Raw genomic sequence first — 23,400 nt, 5'->3', positions numbered from 1 at the left:
TGCAGGACGCTTATTTTCATATTCCAATCCTGCCTGCCCACAGACGTTACCTACGATTTGCGGTGGGTCTTGAACACTTTCAATTTACCGTGCTCCCCTTTGGTCTTACCAGCGCCCCTCGGGTGTTCAAGAAAATGATGGCGGTGGTTGCAGCTCATCTGCGCAGGTTGTGAGTTTGTCTTCCACGACTGGCTGTTGAAGGCAGACTCACCCCAGGAAGTTGTCTCCCACCTTCAGACTACAGCGAACCTCCTGCACACGCTGGGATTCACTATAAACATGCCAAAGTCACACCTGACTCTTTCTCAGACACTCCCTTTCATCTGAGTTGTTCTGGACACTGTGCAGTTTCGGGCCTATCCTCCCAAAAAGCGAGTCCAGCATATTCAGGCTATGATTGCGATCTTTCGTCCCCTATCTTCGGTTTCGGTGAGACGGACTCTGAGGCAGCTGGGCCTCATGGCCTCCTGCAACCTGCTAGTGACACATGCCAGAAGGCATATGTGGGCTCTGTAGTGGGACTTGAAGTTCCAATGGGTGCAGCATCAGGGAAATCTCTCCGACATAGTCTAGATCTCGGAGGGGACTGCAAAAGACCTGCAGTGGTGGCTTTCGAATCGGCATTAGATCAAAAACAGATCTCTCTCCCTTCCCCAACCAGATCTATCCATAGTGACGGACGGGTCACTTCTGGGATGGGGAAGCCACATGGGAGAGGCGGAGATCAGAGTCCTCTGGTCTCTGGCGGAGTCTGGGCTCCATATCAGTCTTCTGGAGCTCTGTGCGATCAGGCTTACGTTGGAAATAGTACAGGGGACGGTGGTGGAACGCGATTAAGATGCATTTACGCAGTTAGACTGGAGTTCTGTTTTTGATCCCACAACTCTTCTTTGTCACAGCGAAGCAAAGCTGGAGATATGCCTTTGTTTTTCTGGCATCAGCCAGTGGTCACTGCCATAGGAAGATCTGAGGTTCATTGTAGGGAACTGTGGAAAAGGAAAATCTAATTTGGTATTAGCCTGAATGTAAGAGTTGCTCACGTGCTTGCATATCTGCAGTGGCGTTATTGAGTATAATTGCTTCTCTTTTTATGCAGATGAGGCTTTTCCTATGTGCAGTTCATTGGTATCTGGCCTCAGATCTCTGAGCTGAAGCTTGTATCACAGCATCTACTGGGAGCTTACTTTGGGGCCTTGTCATGCTGACTGCAGAATGTGGCCCTCTGTAGAAGAGTTCATTTGCCGCCAGTAATGGGTTTGCAGCAGATTTCTTTGTCAGAGAAGAAGCACAAGTCGGTTCCGCACTAGGAAGGCTGAGGGCGTCCCTGTGGCGTGTTCAGGTGCAACTGAGAGATGCCATCTTGAGGGTGAGCCCCGGAGCTGGCCTGGAGAGGACCCTTCAGTGGGGAATTTAGGTCTCTTGGTCTGGGAAAATATAGGTCTCTTGGCCTGTCACAGGTAAATGGTGGGATCTTCTCTTTATTCTGTTGAGAGACTTGCTCCAGGCTGGGGGACGAGGTCACATTTTCTGGGGGCTGGGCTTTGGGCTATAAATGACCAGTTTCATCCATCAGTACTTTGCCACTTATATAACCACTTATATAAAACTGATGTATACCTTGTCTTTGTTGGCTACCTCACTGCTATTCTTCTAACTTCCCTGGATGTTGGTTTATGTTATGTTTCAGGAATTCCATTTGTCTGCGGTGGGTTATGCTCATGGGCGTCTGCAGGGGGATTGGGGGTGGTTGCTTGCCCCCTCCTGAATTTAGGTATAGCCTGGTGTGCAGGCTCACAGTTGAGTGTAACATTATGGCCACCGTGGTGCTATGCTGCCTGCACTAGTATGGCCGCGTCCCCTCCCTCCCTCCCCCCCAAAACAGTCCGAGACGTGCGGACCACTTCCCCCCCCCCTCCCCCCTCTGAAAAATATTCTGCGCACGCCCAGGGTTATATTTTGGTGCCTGTTGCTGATTGTTGGAGATTTACGTAAGATTACCATTTTAGTTCTTCCAATTACGCCATCCCACTTCAGGTGCTGACGTTACGCTGCACTGTCATCGGCAGACTTGAGAGTACTTGGGTACTGGCAACTTTTATCTAAGCCCTTACGACGGTGGGTATGTTAGTAATTTCTTAGTCACTGTAGTTGGAGACCGGAGAAGGAAAGGAACAGCTGCAGTACAAGTATGTTATGATTTTACACAGTGCTCGCACAGGATGCTTCTTGACTCTTGACTAGAGCTTCTTGACTCTAATAATACATAATGAATAAACCCAGGGAATTGGAATGGGCAAATGAGCAGAAAAAGATGCAATAAAATAATAAGGGTAGCCTTGAACAAGGCATCTTTTGGTTGAACAGCCACGTTTTTGATTCCCTACGCAATATTCTAAAGTTGGATTCCCTCTAGAGAGCAGGTGTAGCTCCTCGAGCAGCATCTGAGTGCCAAATAAGTGTTGAAGTACACACGAGAATAACTGGATGGAGTAAATATTTTATTACTCATGTTTAGTACATCACCAGTGTTGTTTTTATATAAACAAAATGAATTGTACCGCTCAGTCTGAATGACTGCAAGGCGCACGTGTGAATCTTTGGATATGAATGTATAAAAAGGGCAGTGGGAGCTTCCTTCCCATCACTAGGCCGCCCTTCAGATGAGACTCCAGACAGCCTGGTTTCTTGTTCCTTATCTAACTATATATTGTCAGCTCGTCTAGCGCTGTGAAGTAACCAAGTGCTACATAAAACTCACGATAAATGAATAATTCCTCTTCAGCGGGCATCAGCTTTGCATGGTAGATGGGCAGGGTATTGTATTAATGTAAGTGTTTTGTGGAGCACCTTCTTTCATTTTTCTGCCACCTCGCAGGGTTTAGACTTCATGCCCACTATTCTAGCCCTCCGATTAAACTCCCATTAACACTCACCCTTTAGAGATAATTGCAGTGGTGGTTAAATAGAGCGTGGTCACTTGTTTTTATTACAAAGGCCACATAATTAGCCGTCAGATGAGAATTTATCTTAATTAGTACCAACCTTGGCCAGTTTCAACCCCCTGAGCTAAGGGTGAAAGACATTTGAAACCCTTGTTGAAAGATGGAGTCATGCTGTCTTTGAGACCTTGTCTCTTAAGTCACTTTAGCAGCGCGCTCCTGCGCAGTGACGTAAAGACTCATGGCATGTCCCATCAAGTCTGCCAGTGTCGCTGCCTGTTACAACCCTTCAGACTGGGCTCCATCTCTCTTTCTCCCAGTGACATTTACTATAGCAATGTGACCCGTAGCTAACCCCCACCACCACTTCTAAATGGAAAGTGGATTGTAAAGGATATGATGCTCCGGAAGTAGACTGGTAAATGCATCCCATGCTGGATAAGCCTCTTTGTGTGTCATGGGGGCCACATCAGAAAACACGTCGCTTGGTGGGGTGTTGCACTCTGATTTCACTTCTTTACTCAAGTTTAGAGACTTACAAGTGTCCCCGTTGTTGCATAATAAATTAAAAATGTTTTAAATGGATTTCCAGGAAGAATCTGCCATTCTCTGATTGCAAACAAAATTAGGATTATCGCATGTCTTCTGTGTGGTTGGGGACTCTATACTCCATTCCTGGGCTTTCCTTTTCCAATCTGCAGGAATCTGGTGCTTTGGCCTCCCAGAAGGCGTTGGGCTGTTTATTTAACTGGACTGGAGAAGTTGTGGCCCTAGTGGCATGCACACTGGTAACGCTAGCCAAACCCTATGTTTTGGCTACCTCTTGCTACAGAATTGGAAATAGCAGGTGTAACAGGTTAGCGTTTGGCAGCTCCATATGTTTTACATTTCCGGTCTGTCACATTTCGCAAATAATCTCTTTACAAGAAGTTTATTTAAGAGAGAAAAGTTTAAAATTGTCTTTTGAACTGGCAAAAATTAGGAGGATGTCATAGCATGTAATTAGAAACATAACAGCTTTTGATTGACAGACCGCATTTAGGTAATTTACTTAGTTTGGCAAAATTGCTTGACGCGATGAAATTAGATTTCATTCATCGCAGCTCAAGTGTAACAATTGGGGTAATTGTCACTTTCAGTCCTCTTAATTTAGTACGTCATGGATTTCGTATTAGGATAGAATCCGGCGAAACGAAAAGGTCAAATCCTGCATTTTGTGACAGGATTTTTGTTTTTATTATACTGGCAGTATTACGGTAGGAAAAATCAGGAGGGACAGATCAAAAACAAATTTACGTGGAACAATTTTCACCTTTTCTCACTTTCTTTGGTCACTGTATTTATCTTCAAGTGCCAATAGGTGATACCTGAGGTAATGCTTTTGGACAATTCTTTCGCTTTTGTAAAACTCCCATGAGTTGGCCACTCGCTCTGTCGGCAGAGACAATAGCATTATCCCTTCCCCGTCCTGGCTGTTTAGCCCACAGCACCGTGCATGCAGGGACTCGAAGGTCTGTACTATAGCAGAAAATGCAGAACTTCAAGTCGGCTAACATGTCAGGACCGGAAAAGGCAAGGGGGCCAGTCAGATACCTGAATATGATTTTCGAATATATTTTCCCATGCAAATTCAGTTTCAGTATTCACTTAACCTTTTTATGAGTGTAAAGCCTCTGGTGACATTAACCACGTATGGTTTTACCCTTGTGAAAATAAATACTAACAGATAGATGTTAATATGATTTAAATCTCCAGCATGCAGCAGGGAATGATAGATCCAGGTAAGGAATGCTCTGGAAGTTTAGGAAGACTTACAGACATACTTCTGTGGGGGTAACTGTGAACGTTGATGACCCAATGTCATCATGGAAATGATCTAAGGCTTACTCATGTTCATGTTCAGGTTAAGAGTAAGTCTTGTTTCATGGTGGAACTAGGAAGAGAACACCCCTAACCTGGTTGAGGTGTTATAGAAGGAGCTTCTCACAGGAAAAATGTTTTGTCTTTGCAGAAGTAAAAATAAAAAATACATTAAAAAAATATACTGAATGCAGGACATTTTCATATGAAAATAAACAGGTAGCCACAAATTATTTTCTAAAGTACTTCTTGAAGGCATTGGCTTTCGCTGATTTTCCAGAGTAGTTTTGGAAAGCATATACATTTAAAAAAATCTGAAAATGTACTCATAGAGGAACAAAACAAAGGGTGTAAAGTACATTAAAAAAATTGTGTCCAGCGTGGTTTCTCTAGAGTGAGGTGTTGTCTTCTCAGCGCTGCATGATATTTTGCTCTTCTCAGATAAGTCATTAGTTGTAAGTAAGTGGATATACACTTAAAGCTATGTGTGAATACGATTGTGCGTAAAAATAAGGCACAATAATAGACTACAGATTAAAGCATAACAGTTACAAAGAGGTGAGAACAGTGTGGGTTGTGTTAACACAAGATGGAAATCAGAAAGCAGTGTTTGCAGGTTGAGTCAGTGTGGTCTGGTGGAATGAGAACATCCCTGTGATCTGTTGTGAGCCTTATTTGTGCAGAGTTAACTCCACATTTTAAGCAACGATTATTTCTAATAAAGCTACGTTTTGGATTTGATGCACTGAGAAAACTGTAATCTTTGTTTTCAGTTCTTCTGTGTAACAATATCAAGTCTTTATTTTTGCAACTTTACTCACCTTTGGTTCATCAGTAAGGAACTAGTACGTGTAATGAACATCACGTTGAGGATTGCTTCAATGAATGGCGAGAATGAAGCATAGCAGAGGGTCCATTTGGAACTCACTCTGAAAGTCCTTCAGTGACTCCTGGTAGAGGCAGGAATTTACTACAAATTGCTCTTCAATTTACTACAAATCGTTCTTAGGATGGCCTATGAAACCTGCATCCGACTATGATCTTGACAGGTTCTTATGATCCTAGAGGACTTAAGAACGGCCGAAATACAGAGGAAAGACCTTGGAGGCTTGTTATCAGTAGTATCAGTAATTAGATCTGTATTAACCTCTGACAATTATTCATACGGTGGCCATAATTGGACATTCTTGTTGAGTGGGTTAACTCCAAACCTAAGATAATGCTCTCCACCCACTGTGTTAAACTATGGACCACGTGTAATGAGGTCTTTACATTCCAGGGTCCTCAATTATAGAATTATCTGAGCCAAGCCTGAGGTCTGTGCAGAACTACATGCAGTTTTGGAAGAAATTGAAAATATAACTTTTCTGGCTCGCTTATAATTTAATACACCTCTTATGGGGATTGCCTCAAAGAGCGCCAGATTGCGCTCTCCCGTTTGGTGACTGGACTGTAGCTTAACTGTAATGTAGTTGTATTTTTTCAGCACCTACCTGAAGTAACTGTCGGGTAACTCTCAGCGCTCTACAAACGTCCTTAATAAAAACATAAAAAGTAAGTATCATGGTTACAATAAAACACAGAGCCTTTGGGTTGCATTGCTAATCATAAATCATGATCGATGCTAACCTGCGTAGTTGCTCGTAGGATCTTCTGCTATGAATTATTAGCAGGATGCCATATGCGGCCGACATTCTAGTTAGCGCCCTTCCCTGACTGGCAGCATCAGGGTTAATGTTCTACTTTTTTTTCCTCGTTGCGTGTTGATTGTCTCCCTTCCCAATTAACACTGCACTAATCCCTTTCACATCACCCACCCTTTGGGCCCGGTAGTTTCTATGATGTAGTCATCCTATTTAAACTGCGTTTCGACCTCCTCTGTTCCGCCATCTTCCCTTCCTATTATTGTTGCTCTATACTTCAACAACATTTTTTATCTTCACACGTTTTATGTTTTTTTGCACATTTCATCGTGTTTCCTGGCTCCAAAAATATTCTGTTTACAGCACCTCTTGGACTCTCCCTCTCCCAATGGCCGATGCCGTCTTCTAAGCTGGGTTACTTTTTAGACCCGGCGTGTGTTATGGTAGCTGTCCTGAGTGGTTAAGTGTAAATATTGTACCAGATAACGCAGAGGGAGGACGCTGTCTTGCAGGCACTCCCACAATGAGAGCATTTCATTTGCCAGGAAGCCCTTGCAAGAATCGTTTTTCTTCTGTTTTAATGTATCTTAACCGTGTCTACAGCTTTCTTTTTACCTACCAGATTCATCCATTTCACGTCATTATCATGAGAAAGTATAAAAACAGTGTCTGACCTACAGAGCTAGTTTAATTTTGGTATGCCACTGTTTTTATAATGGCCACTGGGTTGATTTTCATGTATTTGAATACTTGGGTCTCCACATTTTTGGGTTTGGAATATGTCCCTGATCGGCAGGTAACACGAGTCTCTGGTTGAATCAGAGTTTTGAGTCCTGCAGTAAAACTGCACTGTCACTGTCTCTTCTTTGGACATTTTACTTGGTTAAACCTGGTGGGAAAGTGAACGAAAACGAGAAATTACTGTGGGAATCCAGTGAGGAAACACCTACTCTTGCGGTTATTCCACATTTCTCAGGGGACAAGCAGGGTCTTACTTTGAATTTCTATGTTGTTCCACATGCTGAAAAATTCTTTCTGCTAAATTACTGCGTTAATTTGCTCCTCGGTCCGCTTCTGCTTACTGTGCAATGTAAAAATAGTGCTCAGCCCTATGTGTAAGGAATTGTTTTTAGGTCTTCCTTTAATCCATTTTGCAATGAATCACCCTAGTTCACAATGAATCACCCTAGTTCTGATGTTGATACCAGTCAGATCTGCTGGCAATAAGTCCTGTAAATAAAACCGGGACCAATTTTTAGGTCTCGCCCGACACAACTCGGGCGCTGTGCTGCATTGTGTATTGTTTACTCTTCCGTAGGATTACTACCTGCCCACAGCATACCATTAGTTCTTTTAGTTGTCTCTCTCATTTGCAGTCTTTTAAATGCTTAGCTTCTGTGGGCTTACCTTCCTTTCTTGTGTTAGCTCCTCCCTGGTGCTTGGACCAAGTACATGTGTTCTTCCTTCTTCGTCTTTTTGCAGCACACTATTTTTTTTGTATTTTATAAGCGTTTTGGTATTATTCCTGGACATGCAATGTGCTTTTCTATTTCTAACATATCAATATGTCTTCCTATTTGTGTTTCTTTCAAATTATCTGCCACCTCTATTGATGCTTTAGTTACTTACACCCACAACTGTACTACTATACGCCACTCTTGTCTGCTCCATTCTACACTCTACTCCTCTTTACACCATTCTATGCCCATTACTCCAGTTTATGCCAGTTTAAGGCACTGTACGCTACTCCGGTCTGTGCCTCTTGCTCTGTGCCGCTCCGCTCTACTCCGCATTTTGTTTTGCTCCACTCCATCCCACTCCACACTGTGCCACTTTGCCACACCACTCAATGCCACTGTAATCCAACTCTCTTCAGCACTCTGCTCTTCTCTGCGCCACTCCATGCCACTCTACATCATTCCACTCTATGTCACTCTTTTCTATGCCACTCTTCTCAACTCCAAGGTACTTCACTCTATTGGGCTGCCCTCCACTCTGCCATTCTGTTCCACACAATGCCACTGCGCTACGCCGCTCTGACACGCCACTCTACACCCCTCCACCCTATGCCACTCTAGTCTCTATCAATCTACTATGACACGCCACTCCGGACCACACAATGCCACTTGACACCACTATACTCTATCCCACACCATCCTGGCCCACACCACTCCACTGTAAGCCACTTTACTTAGTCACTTCATTCCACAGAATGCAACTCATAACCACTCAACTCTTTGTCATTCTACTCTGTGCCACTCTACTATGTGCCACTCTGTTCCACTTCACGTTGCTTTATGCCACTCCTCTCTGTCACCCTACTCCACTCTCCTGTCTGCCAGTCTGCTCTACACACATCCTAACTTTTAGCCATGGTGAAAAGCAGCAGCACTGCTGTACAACATGGATAAAAGACCTTGGCAAAGCCAAGTGATACAAATTGTTTTTTGCCAAGGCTACAGGGGGTGACCCACTTGGCACAAACCTTCTCAGACTACTCCCCTGTGCTGATGGTGCTATCTCCTCCAGATGTCACTTCCCTGATTGCTTCCTGGAGACTCTCTCTGCCACTGCTTTTAGATGTGGCGTTTCAGGAAGAACTCAGACAGGAGGTGGTGGACTTTTTTGACAGGAATAAACATTCAGGTCCATAGATCAGTACAATGTGGGAGGCCTTCAAGGTCACTATTTGGTGGTTTGCCTGGCCAGAAGTGGAGTGATCCTGTATTTTTCAGTAATAAGCTCCAGAAAATTGTCCTCGACATTAGAATTCTTGAGGGGAACTCTGGGATCTTCCCAACCGTGAACTAGCCGGTAAGCTTAGGGAGTCTATTACTGACTATCAGGAAACAGTGGAGTGAGAATGTCTATTCTGCTTGAAATACTTTAAAGCTAGGGAATACAGTGAGGGGGAACAACCTGGACGCGCACTGGCAGCTATGATACACAACCCCGAGGCACACATAACGTCCTCGAAATACAAAACTATAATGATGACTCTGTCCCTGGTACCCTGGAAATACTGAAAATATTCTCAAAGTTTTACCAGCAGCTTAATTCTTCTCACCAACTTCAGACAGTAGACATAGATACATCCTTAGAAGATGTGACCTTGGGCCTGCAGAACGATGCACACAGGGAATTCTTATCAGCTGCGATAGAAGAATATGAAATAAGAGAAGCCATCATGTAGTTAAGCTTGGGCAAGGCTCCTGACCCTGACGGGCATCCAGATGATTTCTATAAGGCATAATCTGGTTCCTTGGTTCCAATCCTAAAAAGGTTCACCACGAGGCAAGAGAGGTAGGCCTATTACCACGTTCCATGAGGGAGGCGATGATTATTACTTTACTTAAACCAGGCAAACCAGCTGAGCACTGTGACTCCTATTGACCCGTCTCCCTTATCAATTGTGATGCCACAATCTTATCCTCTTGATGACCTTTCTGGTACATCCGAACCAGTCTGGTTTTATCCTGGGGCGAGCTACCGCACATAATTTGCACACTTTATTTACGCTAATGCAAGTCATAGATCCAGAGCTTGCCGTTGCTGTGGTATTCCTCAATGGCACCAAGGTTTTCGATTCCGTGGAATGGAACTACCTTATGGTGGTTCTCTGGTGCATTGGATTCCCGTCCCACTTCTTGCCCTGAATAGCCCTGCTGTACTCCCAACCAACAGCTAAAATACAAATAAATGGGACCCGCTTGGCCCCATGTAGTATTGAAAGTGGCACCAGCCAGGAATGCCCCTTTTCGTCATTGCTATTCGCATTGGCGATGGAGCCCTTAGCGGCCAAGTTGAGACAACACTATCGCGAATATGCTATCAGATACCCCACCAGACATGTATTGATACCATTATATGCAGATTATATCACGCTATACATCAGGGTGCCATGGTTAAGTCTCAACGCACTACTTCATGAGTTTGTGCATTTCGGTGGGCTCTCAGGCATCCAAATTAACTGGGAAAAATCATACCTTTTCCCCCTCATCCCATCCACAGACCGCTTTCAGTTGGACTTCCTGCTTCAGTGGTGCGACTCTGACCTCAGATACCTTGGAATAGTAATATCCAAAGACAGAGGAGCACTCATTTGTGCTGATTATAGTCCCACCCGTCATCACTGACAGAATCACAAGCTGGATATCACTGCCACTTTAGATGGCAGGCCCAATCTCTCTCTTATGAAGATAGCCATTCTCCCGAAACTGCTCTGTTTGCTCCTTAATTTCCCTCACTCTCCAGGGTGACATTATTTCAAACTACTTAGAGCACAATTGCCAAAATTAGCTTGGGCAGGTAAGCAGCCGCACATACAATGGAATATACTCACACAATCATTTTCGAGGGGTGGATTCGAGGTTTCAGACAGGGAACTCTATTTTCCATGCATCCAAGCACACTATGCCACATATATTGGTATATTGGCAAATCACCTGTTGGCCAGCGCGTTGATAGGCAGGGTTTGGCAAAACACACAATTCAACTCCCTATGATGTGCAACCAGTTTACTAAGATTGTGCACAATGTTTTTACTATAATATCTGATAGACACAAGATGATCCTGTAATGCTCTATGTATGGAAAAAAAAATCAATAAAGAAAGTAAAAAAAAAAAAAAGAAAACAAAGAAAGAAAGTTATGATATGAGGCCCTGTGTTTCATTCAAAGGTAGTGACTTCCATTTGAACATAGTAATGGGTGCTGACATCGACATTTAGTGCATGAAAGTCAATGTCAATAAGGGTGCATGACAGAGGTCTTCAAACTGGGAGGCGGCCCCCTAGGGGGGCCTCAAGTGATCCGGGGGGGGCGGGGCGCCAGACTCTGGCCAAAAGCAGCATTCTACAGATAAACAGGCATTTGTTTTAAGCAGAAGCATGTTATTGCTTTTTTAAAAAGGTAACATTACTTAACTGCAATGTTTAAATAGGTCTAAACTTACTTAAACATTGCCATTTTTATAAAGTAATTGTGAAAAATTCTGAGGGGGGCCCTATCATTTTTACTTTTCAACTAGGGGGCGCGGCATTAAAAAGTTAAAAGTTTAGAGACCACTGATGTATGTGGACACGTGACTAAGGGCCTTGTTTAGAGTTAGAGGATGGGATGCTACCTCTCAGATGTGGCAGATACCCATCATCTGTATTATAAGTGCATTAAAGTCTGTGGTGCTTGTAATAAGGGGGTTGGGATATCTGCCATATTTTGACAGAGTATGCCATCATCTAAACTCTAGCCTTGCAACTACAAAGCTGACATTGCAGAATTACGACATTTGAGTTACCTTGAGCAATTTGCTATCCCTATACCTAAGTTTTATTGTTGGACTCAATTTGCAAAACATAGAAGACATAGTAACACAAGAACTGTTGCATAAAAAAATTGGAACCGCTTTGATCTAAAAGTTTTTGGCCGCCCATTATGACTGGTCCTTTGTTTTTTAGAGGTTATACCGTGTACAGTAACTACTGATACAGCAAAAAGCAGCACCAGGTAGGTGCGGTGCTACTTTCCAATTCATGTTGGCCCACCACAGAACGTGGGACACATAGTACTATCTCACGGTTTCAACATTCTGAGGGAAAATAAGATTCACTGGTTTTTCCTACATAAATTCCACTAAAATTCCCCTGCCGAAGTGTGGGACGGGAAGAAAGGCAGTATTTTTGCACTACTTTTAGTCGTAGACCACTAGTGTGCCTGAAGTATTTACCCTGGCCTGCGGAATGAAGTCCTCAGTGGGAAAAGGTTTGCGACGTTGTGATACACAAGTCTCTTCACTCACTCACTTGTGGGCACAAAAAGGGTGTTGTACCAGGATATTGCCTTACATAAATATTGTGTCCCAAATATTGTGTGTAAAAGTGTTGGGCTATTGGAGTTAATAATAGTAGACCCAATGGGACGATATTTTTGTAAGTGATATTTAGGACACAATATGTATGTCGCTTGATAATTCTGTTTACAATATTCTGACATACAACCTCAGAAGACGATGGTGGTATAAAACGCTGCACTACAATGTTTAGACCTATTTAAGAGTGCCTTACCTCAGCAAGCATTGGCAGTCTTCAAGTGCTCAGCTTAATTTAAAAAAAATCTTTCTTTTTGGTCCTGGAAGAGTCATTTGGACAGCCCATTGTACAAGAACAGCTTGAAACGCACACTTGAGCCAGTGCGCACTGTTCCAGAGCAGGGCCTATGATTTAGAAGGCAGTTTAAGGGATAGGATGTGTTTGGAATGTACCTTCTGTCGCCCTGTAATGCTCCCTCTGGTCTGCCTATCTGAAACAATTTGCCGAGCACAGCTCTTACACATGACTGGAGAATGTGCTCTTGGGCACCGGCATATTATGCAAACCTATGATCAGAATAATAGAGCACTTGTTTGTTGAGAGGCAAAATGGGTAAATTAATTGGTGTTTTACATATTTGCATTACATAGCCTTTATTTTGCTCACTATCATACAACAAACATATTTACAGGTTGAGTCACTAGGAGAGTAAACATTTTTCATGCGGTGAATTTTTTTTTATCAAATGCTGATATCAAGAAAAGAACCAGAGGTCCGGTTCCATGTTGTGCACCATTAGCTTGTAGACGGCAGGGCTGCACTGGTATTTGTGCAGGTCAACCAGTGCAAAGCACCAGCTACACTGCTCAGTTTGAGTGACACTTGCCCTGAAAACTGCATTTTGCACTGGAGGGTCCTTTCTGGTGATCCGGCACCAGTTATAGAGATATGAAGGTCAACAGTCAAGGCACTAGGCTGCATCTTATGTACTTGTTCTCTGCATATGTTTCCATACATATAATGTACAGATGTTCTCATCCACGCAACTGTTCTGGGTAAAGCATTCTCACACCCCCTGGAGCTGTCTCTTGCTACATAAAACTGCAAAATAAATGTAAATATATAAATGTACGTTTTTTCCTTCTTGTGTTTGAAACATCTTCACAAGATATGTGGAAAACTGTAGTATGTAATGGAACAGTATGGTGCGGGGTGCTCTTTGTACATGGAAAAATCTGCCTATATGTGTTTGTAGCATGTTTACAGTGCAAACCTAGCTGAAAGGCGGTGGAGCGCTGTACAGAGTCACAGGCATGATAAAGGCACTGAGTGATTGTGGGGTTTTGAGATCTGCATCCTGAAGTAGTAATCTTCAAAGCGGTGTGCCTTCAGCTATTTCCTTAACTGGAGCAGCATTAGGGTGGTCCTGATGGAAGCAAGGCTATCATTCCAGGTAATGGGTGCATCGGTGGAGAAGGCCCGTTACTTTGCTGTCTTTCTGCTTTGCACTTCTTTATCTCCGTCCTGATGGTGCGGAGGTGTGGCTGAGGTAAATTTATCCATTGTCACTATCCGCACACCCTCCTCCCTTTCTAAAGAATTTATGCTTTACGATTTGCTGCGCAATAAAAGAAATTCGGAACTCCCACACAAATAGTGATTTCTAAGAGTAATAATACCCTGTTAAACCTTTAGATAGAAATATATGCATTTCATCAAATAGTCCCTTCTTGTTAGCTGGTACATTTGTGTGTAGCTTGTTTGTAAGTAGTCTTTTCATCTTGATGCTTTTTTCCTTAGTCGAGGATGTTATAGAAATGAACTTATTACTGGTGTTAATGACACTCTGAGAACAGCGTCCAAAATGGTGCCCATATGTCATCATCTCACCATGGTTTATTTCTGTTTTTCTCCCACGAGGTAGACCATTATGAACTCTACTCTTTAAAATGTTAACATTTGTTCCTTTTCCTTTTTTCTTTCCTTTTTTGCATCCGCTTGTCACAAGCAAAGAGGTACTCCTTTAGAGAGTACCCGCACTTAATGATTGCCATTTAAAGCACTGGGCTCCATGTATTCTCTTGCCATGTTGCTGGTGTAGCAAGTTTGCCAAAGGCCCAAGAGCAACTAGGAAGATAGGCCCCCGTGCCCCCAATTTAACCTGAAAGACACCAATAATTGGCATACCATGGGCCCGCCAGACTTCTGGTGTCTGTTGCCAGAACTGCTTCTGCACTAGTGATAACTAAGCCCATTCTTGCACAATCCACTCTCACTTTCACTGGAATATCGACTCCCTTTTAGCACCCACGGCGTGCGGCCAGGGTCTTGTCTTCGTGTCTGTCCCCCTCGCTCTCCCAGTTTAGTGGTGCTGGTGAGTCCAGAGTAGAGCCAAAAAAGACGGGCACCTGTGGTGATTACCATCCATCGTTCCATCCACCAAGTCATTTATTCATCCTTGTACTTATTTCCCCCAAAACAGAGAAAGCAAGCCTTTCTAAGAAGCGATCTCACCCTTCAAAGGGCCCGAGAACAGTCAGCTGCAGGGTCACGAATTGCTCTAAAAATAGTTTTTTAGCTCACTACTAAGAAACGTGAGTGCACAAACAGCACCTTTTTGGCAACAGATGAGGGTAACCAACCCATCAGACGTCCATCACTGCGGTGATACCGCAGTATTATGGGTGGATCTCTCTGCAGAGACTCCGTCGCACCATTCATGTTGTTTTCCCTTAACCTGGACAGTGATCAAGAAAATATGCTCAGACGAAAGCCGGTCATTTGTGCTCGTGTTACCAAGTTTTACAAGTAAGGGTTGCCAGGAACCTCTGCCTGGCTGCTCTTTAAAGACCCCCCTTACTCAGTCCCTGGTTTTACCCCTCCTTTCATTTTACCACTGATCCAGATGTCGGTACCAAGCATTGGGTTTCTTTCAAACTTAGTCTCTTGGAGTATACCAGGATATTTTTTTTTAACTGCAATTCCCTGTGGAGGAGAGGAGACTCCCATAGGTAACATGGGACTAACCTCTTTACCATAAAGGTCTGCCTTTAGTATCTGTGCTAGGGGAGGTCCAGGGCAGTAGGCAGCTGTCAGCCTTCTTGACAGACATAATAACACTTATGGTTTGTAATGTCTATAACGTAGTGACCCAGGATTCTAATGTTTCAGTTATTTTAAGTGCCCCCCTCCAATCATAGGCATGATAAATTGACGTTACTACCTCTGGGGTAGGAGAGGCAAAAAGATGCTACACTTCCTGTGCCGCCCTTCCTTCCCAGGTGAGACCGTTGGGGAAAAAAAACCAAAATAAGAAAAGAAAAATCCAACATTGCCCAGTTCTGACCTCCATCACACTAAATTATACAAAAAAAATGATGGACGGACTGCTTGAATTAATCTCAGCCACTGGTAATTATTGGGGTTCGCATTGCAGGCCATTGTTGTTTTGCACACAATGTCACCTGTTTGGACCCAACTATTTGCAAATCGGTCTTGACCCTGATCCAATAGGAACAGTCCAGCCTGAACTGCCAAGCCAGGTTCTCCCTGAACTGGAACACAAGCAACCCAGGACTAGTTTTGTCCTAGTTATAGGCTTATCTGCCAGGTACAGCTTAGTTCAGGTGACATAGTGTGCAGTGGACCCACGTCTGGGCATACCCATCCCACTTAAGGCGGCACACCAAAGTGAACAAAAATATTACAAATCATTAATAAATAAAGACAAAGTGTACTCAGCCTGGGAACTTCGAAATATTCATGAGCCTGCCAAATCCCTAAATAACATGAAAAATCAAGTTATTTGATGATTGGATGAAGGTACTCACTTGGGTCCAACCAGGAGTTAGTTTCAAAAATCTAGTACTCTTTTTATTTTCTAGATTGCCTAACGTATTTGATTTTTAATAAATAACATGTTTGCCTCGATTTTGATACATAAAGATATTGTGGGAATGGGGGCATAAACATGCTGGTCTGAGTGGAGAGGTTGTAGGGAAGAGTACATGAAAGCTATACGGCATGCCTCAGTTAAATGTTCATTTGAGCTTGTGGGTACCCAGGTTGGGCATTGCCCCTGATTTGGCTGGAAGGATGCCCTTCAAGATAAGGGAGATGACACACTTCAAGTCATTTGAATCGTTTCTTGAAACTGTTGTAGAAGTTCTATATTTAGAGTAAACCATTGCTAGGCTGCAAGACTGCAAGGAGATGCAGAGAACAGTTTCGAATGTACCACAGAACATGTTTGTACTGAACGACCTTCACCACTAGATAAGGATGGGCAAAGTGACGTATTTGAATACCAAAATGAGGAATTTCTACATACATCTATGGCCGTAATTGAAGACACCTAATGTCTGAAGAGGATGGCCGAGCGGCTGGGATGCAGAACAGTGGGTTGGAAGTAACACTTATGTCTGTTTTGTGGAGATCGGAAGGAGTATAATGTAATATTATGAAGTAGTAGTATGTTGCAACAGTTGCCAATTTATGTTGATGTGGCTTTGTGACAAGGGGGCTCGTGTAGATCTTTCAGATGTTTACTAGTTGATAACAGGTGGAGATGGTCTTAAATGTGTCAACGGTACAGGGAAGAAGTTGAGCCATTAGTAAGCACAAAATATTCTGTGTATAGTAAATGAAGGGAGAAAATACATAATGTTGTAGAATTTGGCACAGTTGGTGGGTATTTAGTATCTGATGACAGATTGTTGTGATATAATTCTGAGAAGGAGTGAGAAGATGAATATATGAATGCCCTCTACAAAAAGGTAGTGGGTGAATTCAAAGGAGGAGATGATTTCACCCATAGAGATTACGTAGAGTGAGAAGAGGAAGGGAACAAGACTTGAGCAATGGGGGAGTCCTGGAGACATCTGAAAGAGCTTGCCTAAAGCTAGGACGGGCAAAATGAAATGTTGGTGAGACTGGAGGGTAACCATTGCAGTAATGTCTTGTGGCACCCAGAACTAGAGACCTCGGAGAGCTGGAGGCATGGGAGGAAGTTTCCCAATGGTTGTAAATGTTAAAAAGCGATGAGAGGGCTGGTTCATTGAAAACAAATGTGTAAAATGCTTTTAATGCAAAGTGGTGGTCGGAAGACGGATTGGGTCTAGTAGGGAGATATGGAGATCACTGCATGGTTTCTTGAGTATTGGAATGACCACATAGGTTTAAAGCAAAGTGGTAAAGGCCCACATCTGGAGTCATAGGTTGTGAACTAGGATTATTGGAGTAAGCAGGTAGAGGGCTTTGATTATATGTAGTGCGAATAAATCAGATGTGGCACGTTATGTATTGCCCATTTGGAGATGAGTTTATTTGCTAGGATTAGGAAAAATGAAGACTTGGTTTATGGTAGGATGGTATTACCCAACTTTGTTATTGCTTAAAAAAAATAGGGTTACGTATAATTAATTTTTGTACACGGTTGCAGTATAAATTTAGTGTAAGTGTAGAAAGGGACACATTGTTATACTCCACACGCCACTATTGTCTTTAAGCCTTATTCGAAGTTTTTAAACAGAGTTTTGTTAATCAACAAACTTGAGAAAGGCTATTAATTTTCAACGTGAAACCCTCAGAATTCTCATGCTAACCCTGCTCGTAGTGTTGACTATAAATGTGAAAAAGAATGACTCTGTGATCAGACATTGTCATAATTTGGAAGTGCAGAGATTATTTAAATTAATCATTCATGCCATGCGGAAGAAGGACGCGTTGTCCTCCATCAGAGCTCCACGAGATCCTCTGCTTTACGACTGCACTGTACAGAAATGCATGGCAGAGTTGGATTTACTCCAGTCAAAATGGAGGCACGCAGCGGGTGTGAATGGGCGATTATCTTGGACCAGCACTTTTTTTTACCCTTTGGCATATTGTTTCTGAAATGTTTTCTCATTAGTTCCCGCTTGGTCTTTGTAGGAGGGTTTCCCTGGCTGCTTGATTGGATTAGCGGGCATTGTGATCTAGGGATGACCTAAATTCTGATAGCTGGCCAACATGCAAATCCCCCTCTTCGGAGCACCATCTGACAGAAATAATCTGAGCCAACTAGAGTAGATAGGTCGCCGTCTCAGTGTTGTGACTGGTTTCTTTGTTGGTCAGATGTGTCATGGGTTCATAGAGTGAGAGTGGTCTGTGGGCAGAGAGTGGTGGCCATTGTTAGTGTGGGGCTGTGGGATACAAGGGTGATGTTATTGAATAATGGGTTAGTCGCTCACTCCTTTGATAGACAAACATTGCTTCCCTACCTATAATCCGAAACTGATGCTAAGCATTTCACTTGAATGGCGTCAAAATGGAGCTAATTTCCAGTATTTAGCAGTGTTTAGGGTTCTGTCAATATGTTGTCCAAAGGCTCGGTTGTTGACTGTGGCGCGAGGGAACCGAACAGCGAGTCTGTATTCCCATTGGACCAGATTGTGTAATCTTGGGCAAATTACCTCTGCACCATGTACTTGGGTGCGCTACTGCGCAAACATGGGTGTATTTGGATTGAGGCCTGGGTCACGCACAAACAAGCCTTGGCAGGTTTAGTTTTCCTTTAGCAGAGGTATTTAGGCAAGTGTGTGTACGCTTTATCCAGTCGGTATTACCTAGGCTTTCATATTTCTATGAGTGCGCTCACTGTTCCACTGATGAAGATTTATAATGATCTATACCTCCAGTAATTTCTTAATCACGCATTCATTCCTACAATTTAAGCATTTATAGAAATATGCAACCGTACTTTTACCCCTTCTGTCAATAATGCAGTTAGTGAATGAATCATTCAGTGACACATGCATTCGTGTAGTCATTAATCAGTGTACTGAATTGCGCACCAGTGTTTTCAGTATTTAATTCACACCTTTGCACTCAGTTGTCCACAGTCGTTATTTTAGTGATATTCAATTCTAAACGCCAGCATTGCTTTCACAAGCAATACATGAAATAATTCAAGCACGTATTCCGCCCAGCCATTCATCCATTATTGTGACTATACACAGGCACATATATTACTGTTCAGTCATTAATGTAACCAGAGATGTGTGTGTGTGTTATAGATGGTATCATTTTAATGCAGTCATTCTCGTGCTCTCAATATTTACTGCCCCTAAGTATACAATATGGGAGTCGTTATTCATTCATTCACCCATCTATTCGGATTCATTCTTACATTTGTTGTATGTTGTGTGTGATTGTTACTTTGTGTGTGATTGTTACTTTGTGTGTGATTGTTACTTTGTTTATCCATGTATCCTTCTCTTTGTGTATTCGAACACTCCTCCGTTCACTCCTTTAGTCTGCAGGATCACCAGCAGTAAATACCTTAGACACTCGCGGATGTGGGCTGGGGGCAGCTGAGCTCCTCCCCGTGGCACTGAGGCGCCGATAGGGCAGGACACCCATCCTTTAAGGAGCAGATGTCCCCGCTGGGTCGCACATGCCGAACACGCCTCGGTTTATTGGAATCTGCAGCCCCTGGTTTCCTCTTCTCTTTAGTGTGAACATGTTTGTAAGGTGAACAATGAATTACCTAAACGATTAACAAAAGTTAATTGTTGTTACAGGGTTAAAAAGTTTAGTTTTGCAGCATGAATCCTTTTCTGGATTCATGTGCTGTGCATTATGCCACCATCTAGTGGCTGGGTCCAGAAACCTTTTCAGGCTGCAAAACTACTCCTACTGGTATAAGTAACCATTTAGTTTTGTCTGGTAGGCAGAATGCCTCTGCAAGAGGATGTGCAGCATTTCAGTGTATTGTGTTAGTGTAGAATCAGAATGCAGCCTAAGGAAAGCTCACCTTAGGATGTAGAAACCTGCATCAGGTAAGCTACTTTTCTAAGGCATGTATCTCCATCCTTATGTTTCTCCTATCAGCAGAGGTTTGAAGCCTGGCATTAGTCGCTGCTAGGGTTACTGGGATCCAGCCTCGTTCTGACTTGATTTCTTTGTCTCCTCTGCCCCAGCTTTGGACTTGGATGGAAGATCTGCAGAAGGAGCTCCTCGAGGATGTCTGCGCCGACACGGTGGACGCTGTGCAGGAGTTGATCAAGCAGTTCCAGCAGCAGCAGACCGCCACTCTCGATGCCACCCTCAACGTCATCAAGGAAGGGGAAGATCTCATACAGCAGCTCAGGTACCGTCCCCCCAGGAAGGCCCAAAGCCAAGGTGGCGCTGCATGGAACCCTTCATATTGGCAATGAAGCCTTTCTCCAGTTACCTGCTGAAGTCATGATGCTGACAGGAAGCGCAGGCCGCATAGCATGGTGTGCGCAGGTTGTTTTTAAGCGGGTAGCGAATAGTTCCTGCACAAGTCAGTTGCTAGAATGATTGCACACATATTCAGCCACATGTCTAGTGTCCGAAGTTCAGTGGTAACCGTTCCTTTGGGTGGCGTTGCTCAGCCATTTGTTAAGACTGAAAAGGCATCTGCTTGAGTCAGAGCAGCGTCCAGGGCTGGTGTTCGGTGCGTTTTACAAGCAGCTGTTCTCTTGGAGTCCTTTCCAAAGGCGCCTGTGGGTAACACATGCCAGTGTGCACCGCTCTGAGCTTGTCATCGGAATGATCACTTTCCCATGTGTTGCCTTCAAAGGAGCCTTCATGCGTTACATGGAAATCATGTTTGGTCAGGCGCTGAGCGCAAGAGCAGTGCAGTAGTTCTGGCATTTGTGCCTCAGGTGACGCCCTGGCGCGCGCTATTGTTATAGTCGTCACAAGTGCCCACATCAGTGAAGTGAGTAGAGACTAGGCAGGAAGGCGCGGACCGCACTGATGTAAAGGACTTTGGGCCAAATGTACGAAAACTTTTTCTCATAGACACAGAATGGTTAAAATCCTTTCGTACATCTGGCCCATAGTGTATGTCTTTGGTATAATACATCGAGTTCAGTGATGTAGTCTGCGTAGCGAGTTCACAGCACTGTGTACTGAGTGTGAGTTATAGCGGGAGTTTTGCCTTTAAGTTATAACGTTTGAATTCTAGGTACTTTTTAGTACAGAAATAACGAATCAAGGTTTCCTAACTATAGCTAACTCATTTGTAACCTTTGTTTTTTCTTTGAAAAAAATACGTTTGTAAATATCAAATATGTTTTTGATGTCTGGTCACGTTTAAAGCAGTTTAATGTCTGTTCTGTCTGGTTGATAGGATTAGGATTGTCTTCGAGATCAATAAAATATAAATAAATAAAGATAGGGGCATAATGTCAGAAGAAAGACAGCTGTAAAACAAAAATACGATCCTGTTGAACAGAAAACATTTGAGGAGAAGTACATTTTTTGCTAAGGTTTGGCATCTAGGAGCCGGCAGTGGCAATATTTGCTGCCGTTGCACCTTGGGACCAAAGGAAAATTACATACTGTTTGTATTATTAATTGTGTATAAAATAATTTAATATGAAGAACTATGGTGCATCCTCTGCCTCATTATCTCCGTATTTTTTGGACCATGTTTAACTTCTCAGAGTGGGGCATGGCTTCGGGAGTTGGAGGCACCAAAGTTCAGCACAGAGTCCACACTTTATCAAAGGTCATGAGACTACTGTCAGGGGGTTGCTGGGTGACATCTGTAAATTTAGTCTGGGACTTGGCTTCAAGCGCCATTCCCTCATCGCCAACATTGCATAAATGATCAATTTTCATCCAAAATAAATGTTGATGACTGAGTATCTTATAGGTACCAGTAATTACATTTGTGCAATGGTGGATCCACTGAGATGTGTATATTCATCCAACTGCGCATGAGTTCTTGAAAGGCAGAGTCGAGGCATGAACTTGTGACTTACCGGTCCAGAACCCAATCCTGTAGCAACACCCCTTGCGCTTTTATAGAACCTGGTACTCAAGAACAGCTACAAAACTCTTTAAGAGATCAACTAGATTTGTAGTCTTCCAGTGATATAGCGCTATAGCCCATGGCTTTAGGCTCTTCATGTCTGCCAAGCTATAGGCTTTCACTGCAGGTAAGTATCTACAGCAAGACTTCAACTTTTATTATAACATTGAAATGCTGAAAGCTTTATTGAAGACAGTGGAGCGGCAGCGGGCCACAAGCACTGATACATCACATGCTCTGACTACCCCCACACACCCTTCTCTGCCTCTCTACAAGTGACATGAATTTCAAAGGGGAAAGAGAGGGAGGCACATGCCTGTGACGAGGACCCACAGAAAGCCTTCCCTCCCCATCCTTGTGCTGCTCTCAGTGCCACTGCTACCTTGGAAGAAGGTAGGTGGGGATTCTGCTCTTCTCCAGTGTCTCACTCAGCTCTTGTAAATGACGAAAAACAGTTTGGCAGAGCTCAGGGAGAATGGAGTTCTGGCTGCTGCCTACTTCCAAAGTTCTTGCTGTGTGTTCGCACTAGTGCCCGTCAGGCAAACACACAGCAAGAGCTGTGGAAAGCACTCAATCTTCTGCAGTGCGAGGGGTTTTAACCCTCATGCATCTGTTTGGAGGTTGCTTATGTTTAAGGGGAGGAATTCTCTAATAGCCTTATAGTCCACTATAGCAGGCTACACTATCCAATTAAGGTTCATTCCTTGTTATAAACTCTCGCTTTCTGCCTCATGCCTATAACCGTGGAGCCGGCCTTTACTGCCCAGAATACCCACTCCGGCAGACTATAAGGCTAGGCTGAGGGGGCTAAGGAGACCGAGGAGGCACCATATTTCTTCATATTATGAGTTAGGTTTGTGAACATAAAAGAACAGACCTTCCACTGAGGGTAGAATGCTTTAAAATAAACAAGGAGAAACAGAAACACAGGCATTGGATTGCTGTAGCATAAGGCCTTTACCAGCCGGTATTGGCCCACTCTCATTTCTGTAGATTCATTGCAACTGCCAACATTTTGATGTTTTCATAAAATCTAAATCAGTCAGACAGAAAATATGGCCTTCTAATACCAGTGCCCACTTTAGCCAGCCTAAAAGCACAACGATGTATGAAAACTTTATCTCACTGAATGAATTTAGTCCCTTGTGCTCAGCTTTTGCTAGCCAGCAGCCATCCTGTGGCAGTGTGACATTTTTGTATATTGAGGACTACTCTTAATCTTGGCCTCATGCTGCAAGGGTTTCGATCTGCTGTGCCTATGCTATTTCTAGAGTGTGAACGACAATGATCTAACGTCCCATCTGATCAGAACTGGGGCATGGTGG

The 23,400-nt window shown here is 43.5% G+C and overlaps 1 protein-coding gene across 6 annotated transcripts in view; it reads left to right on the top strand.

Moving 5' to 3' along the window:
• The window catches only part of KALRN (kalirin RhoGEF kinase), a 1,333,112-nt gene that overhangs the window by 728,966 nt on the left and 580,746 nt on the right, over positions 1 to 23,400 (top strand). For all 6 annotated transcript variants that reach the window (XM_069224644.1, XM_069224642.1, XM_069224641.1 and 3 more), the window contains exon 12: positions 20,208 to 20,377. In XM_069224644.1, the coding sequence (XP_069080745.1) occupies positions 20,208 to 20,377 (170 nt within the window). The remainder of the gene's footprint in view (positions 1 to 20,207; positions 20,378 to 23,400) is intronic.

The sequence above is a fragment of the Pleurodeles waltl genome, chromosome 3_1 (genome assembly GCF_031143425.1).
Source record: "Pleurodeles waltl isolate 20211129_DDA chromosome 3_1, aPleWal1.hap1.20221129, whole genome shotgun sequence".
In the NCBI taxonomy this organism is placed as follows: Eukaryota; Metazoa; Chordata; class Amphibia; order Caudata; family Salamandridae; genus Pleurodeles; species Pleurodeles waltl.
Note: the sequence above shows the minus strand (reverse complement) of the source record. Positions and strands in the feature narration are given on the sequence as shown.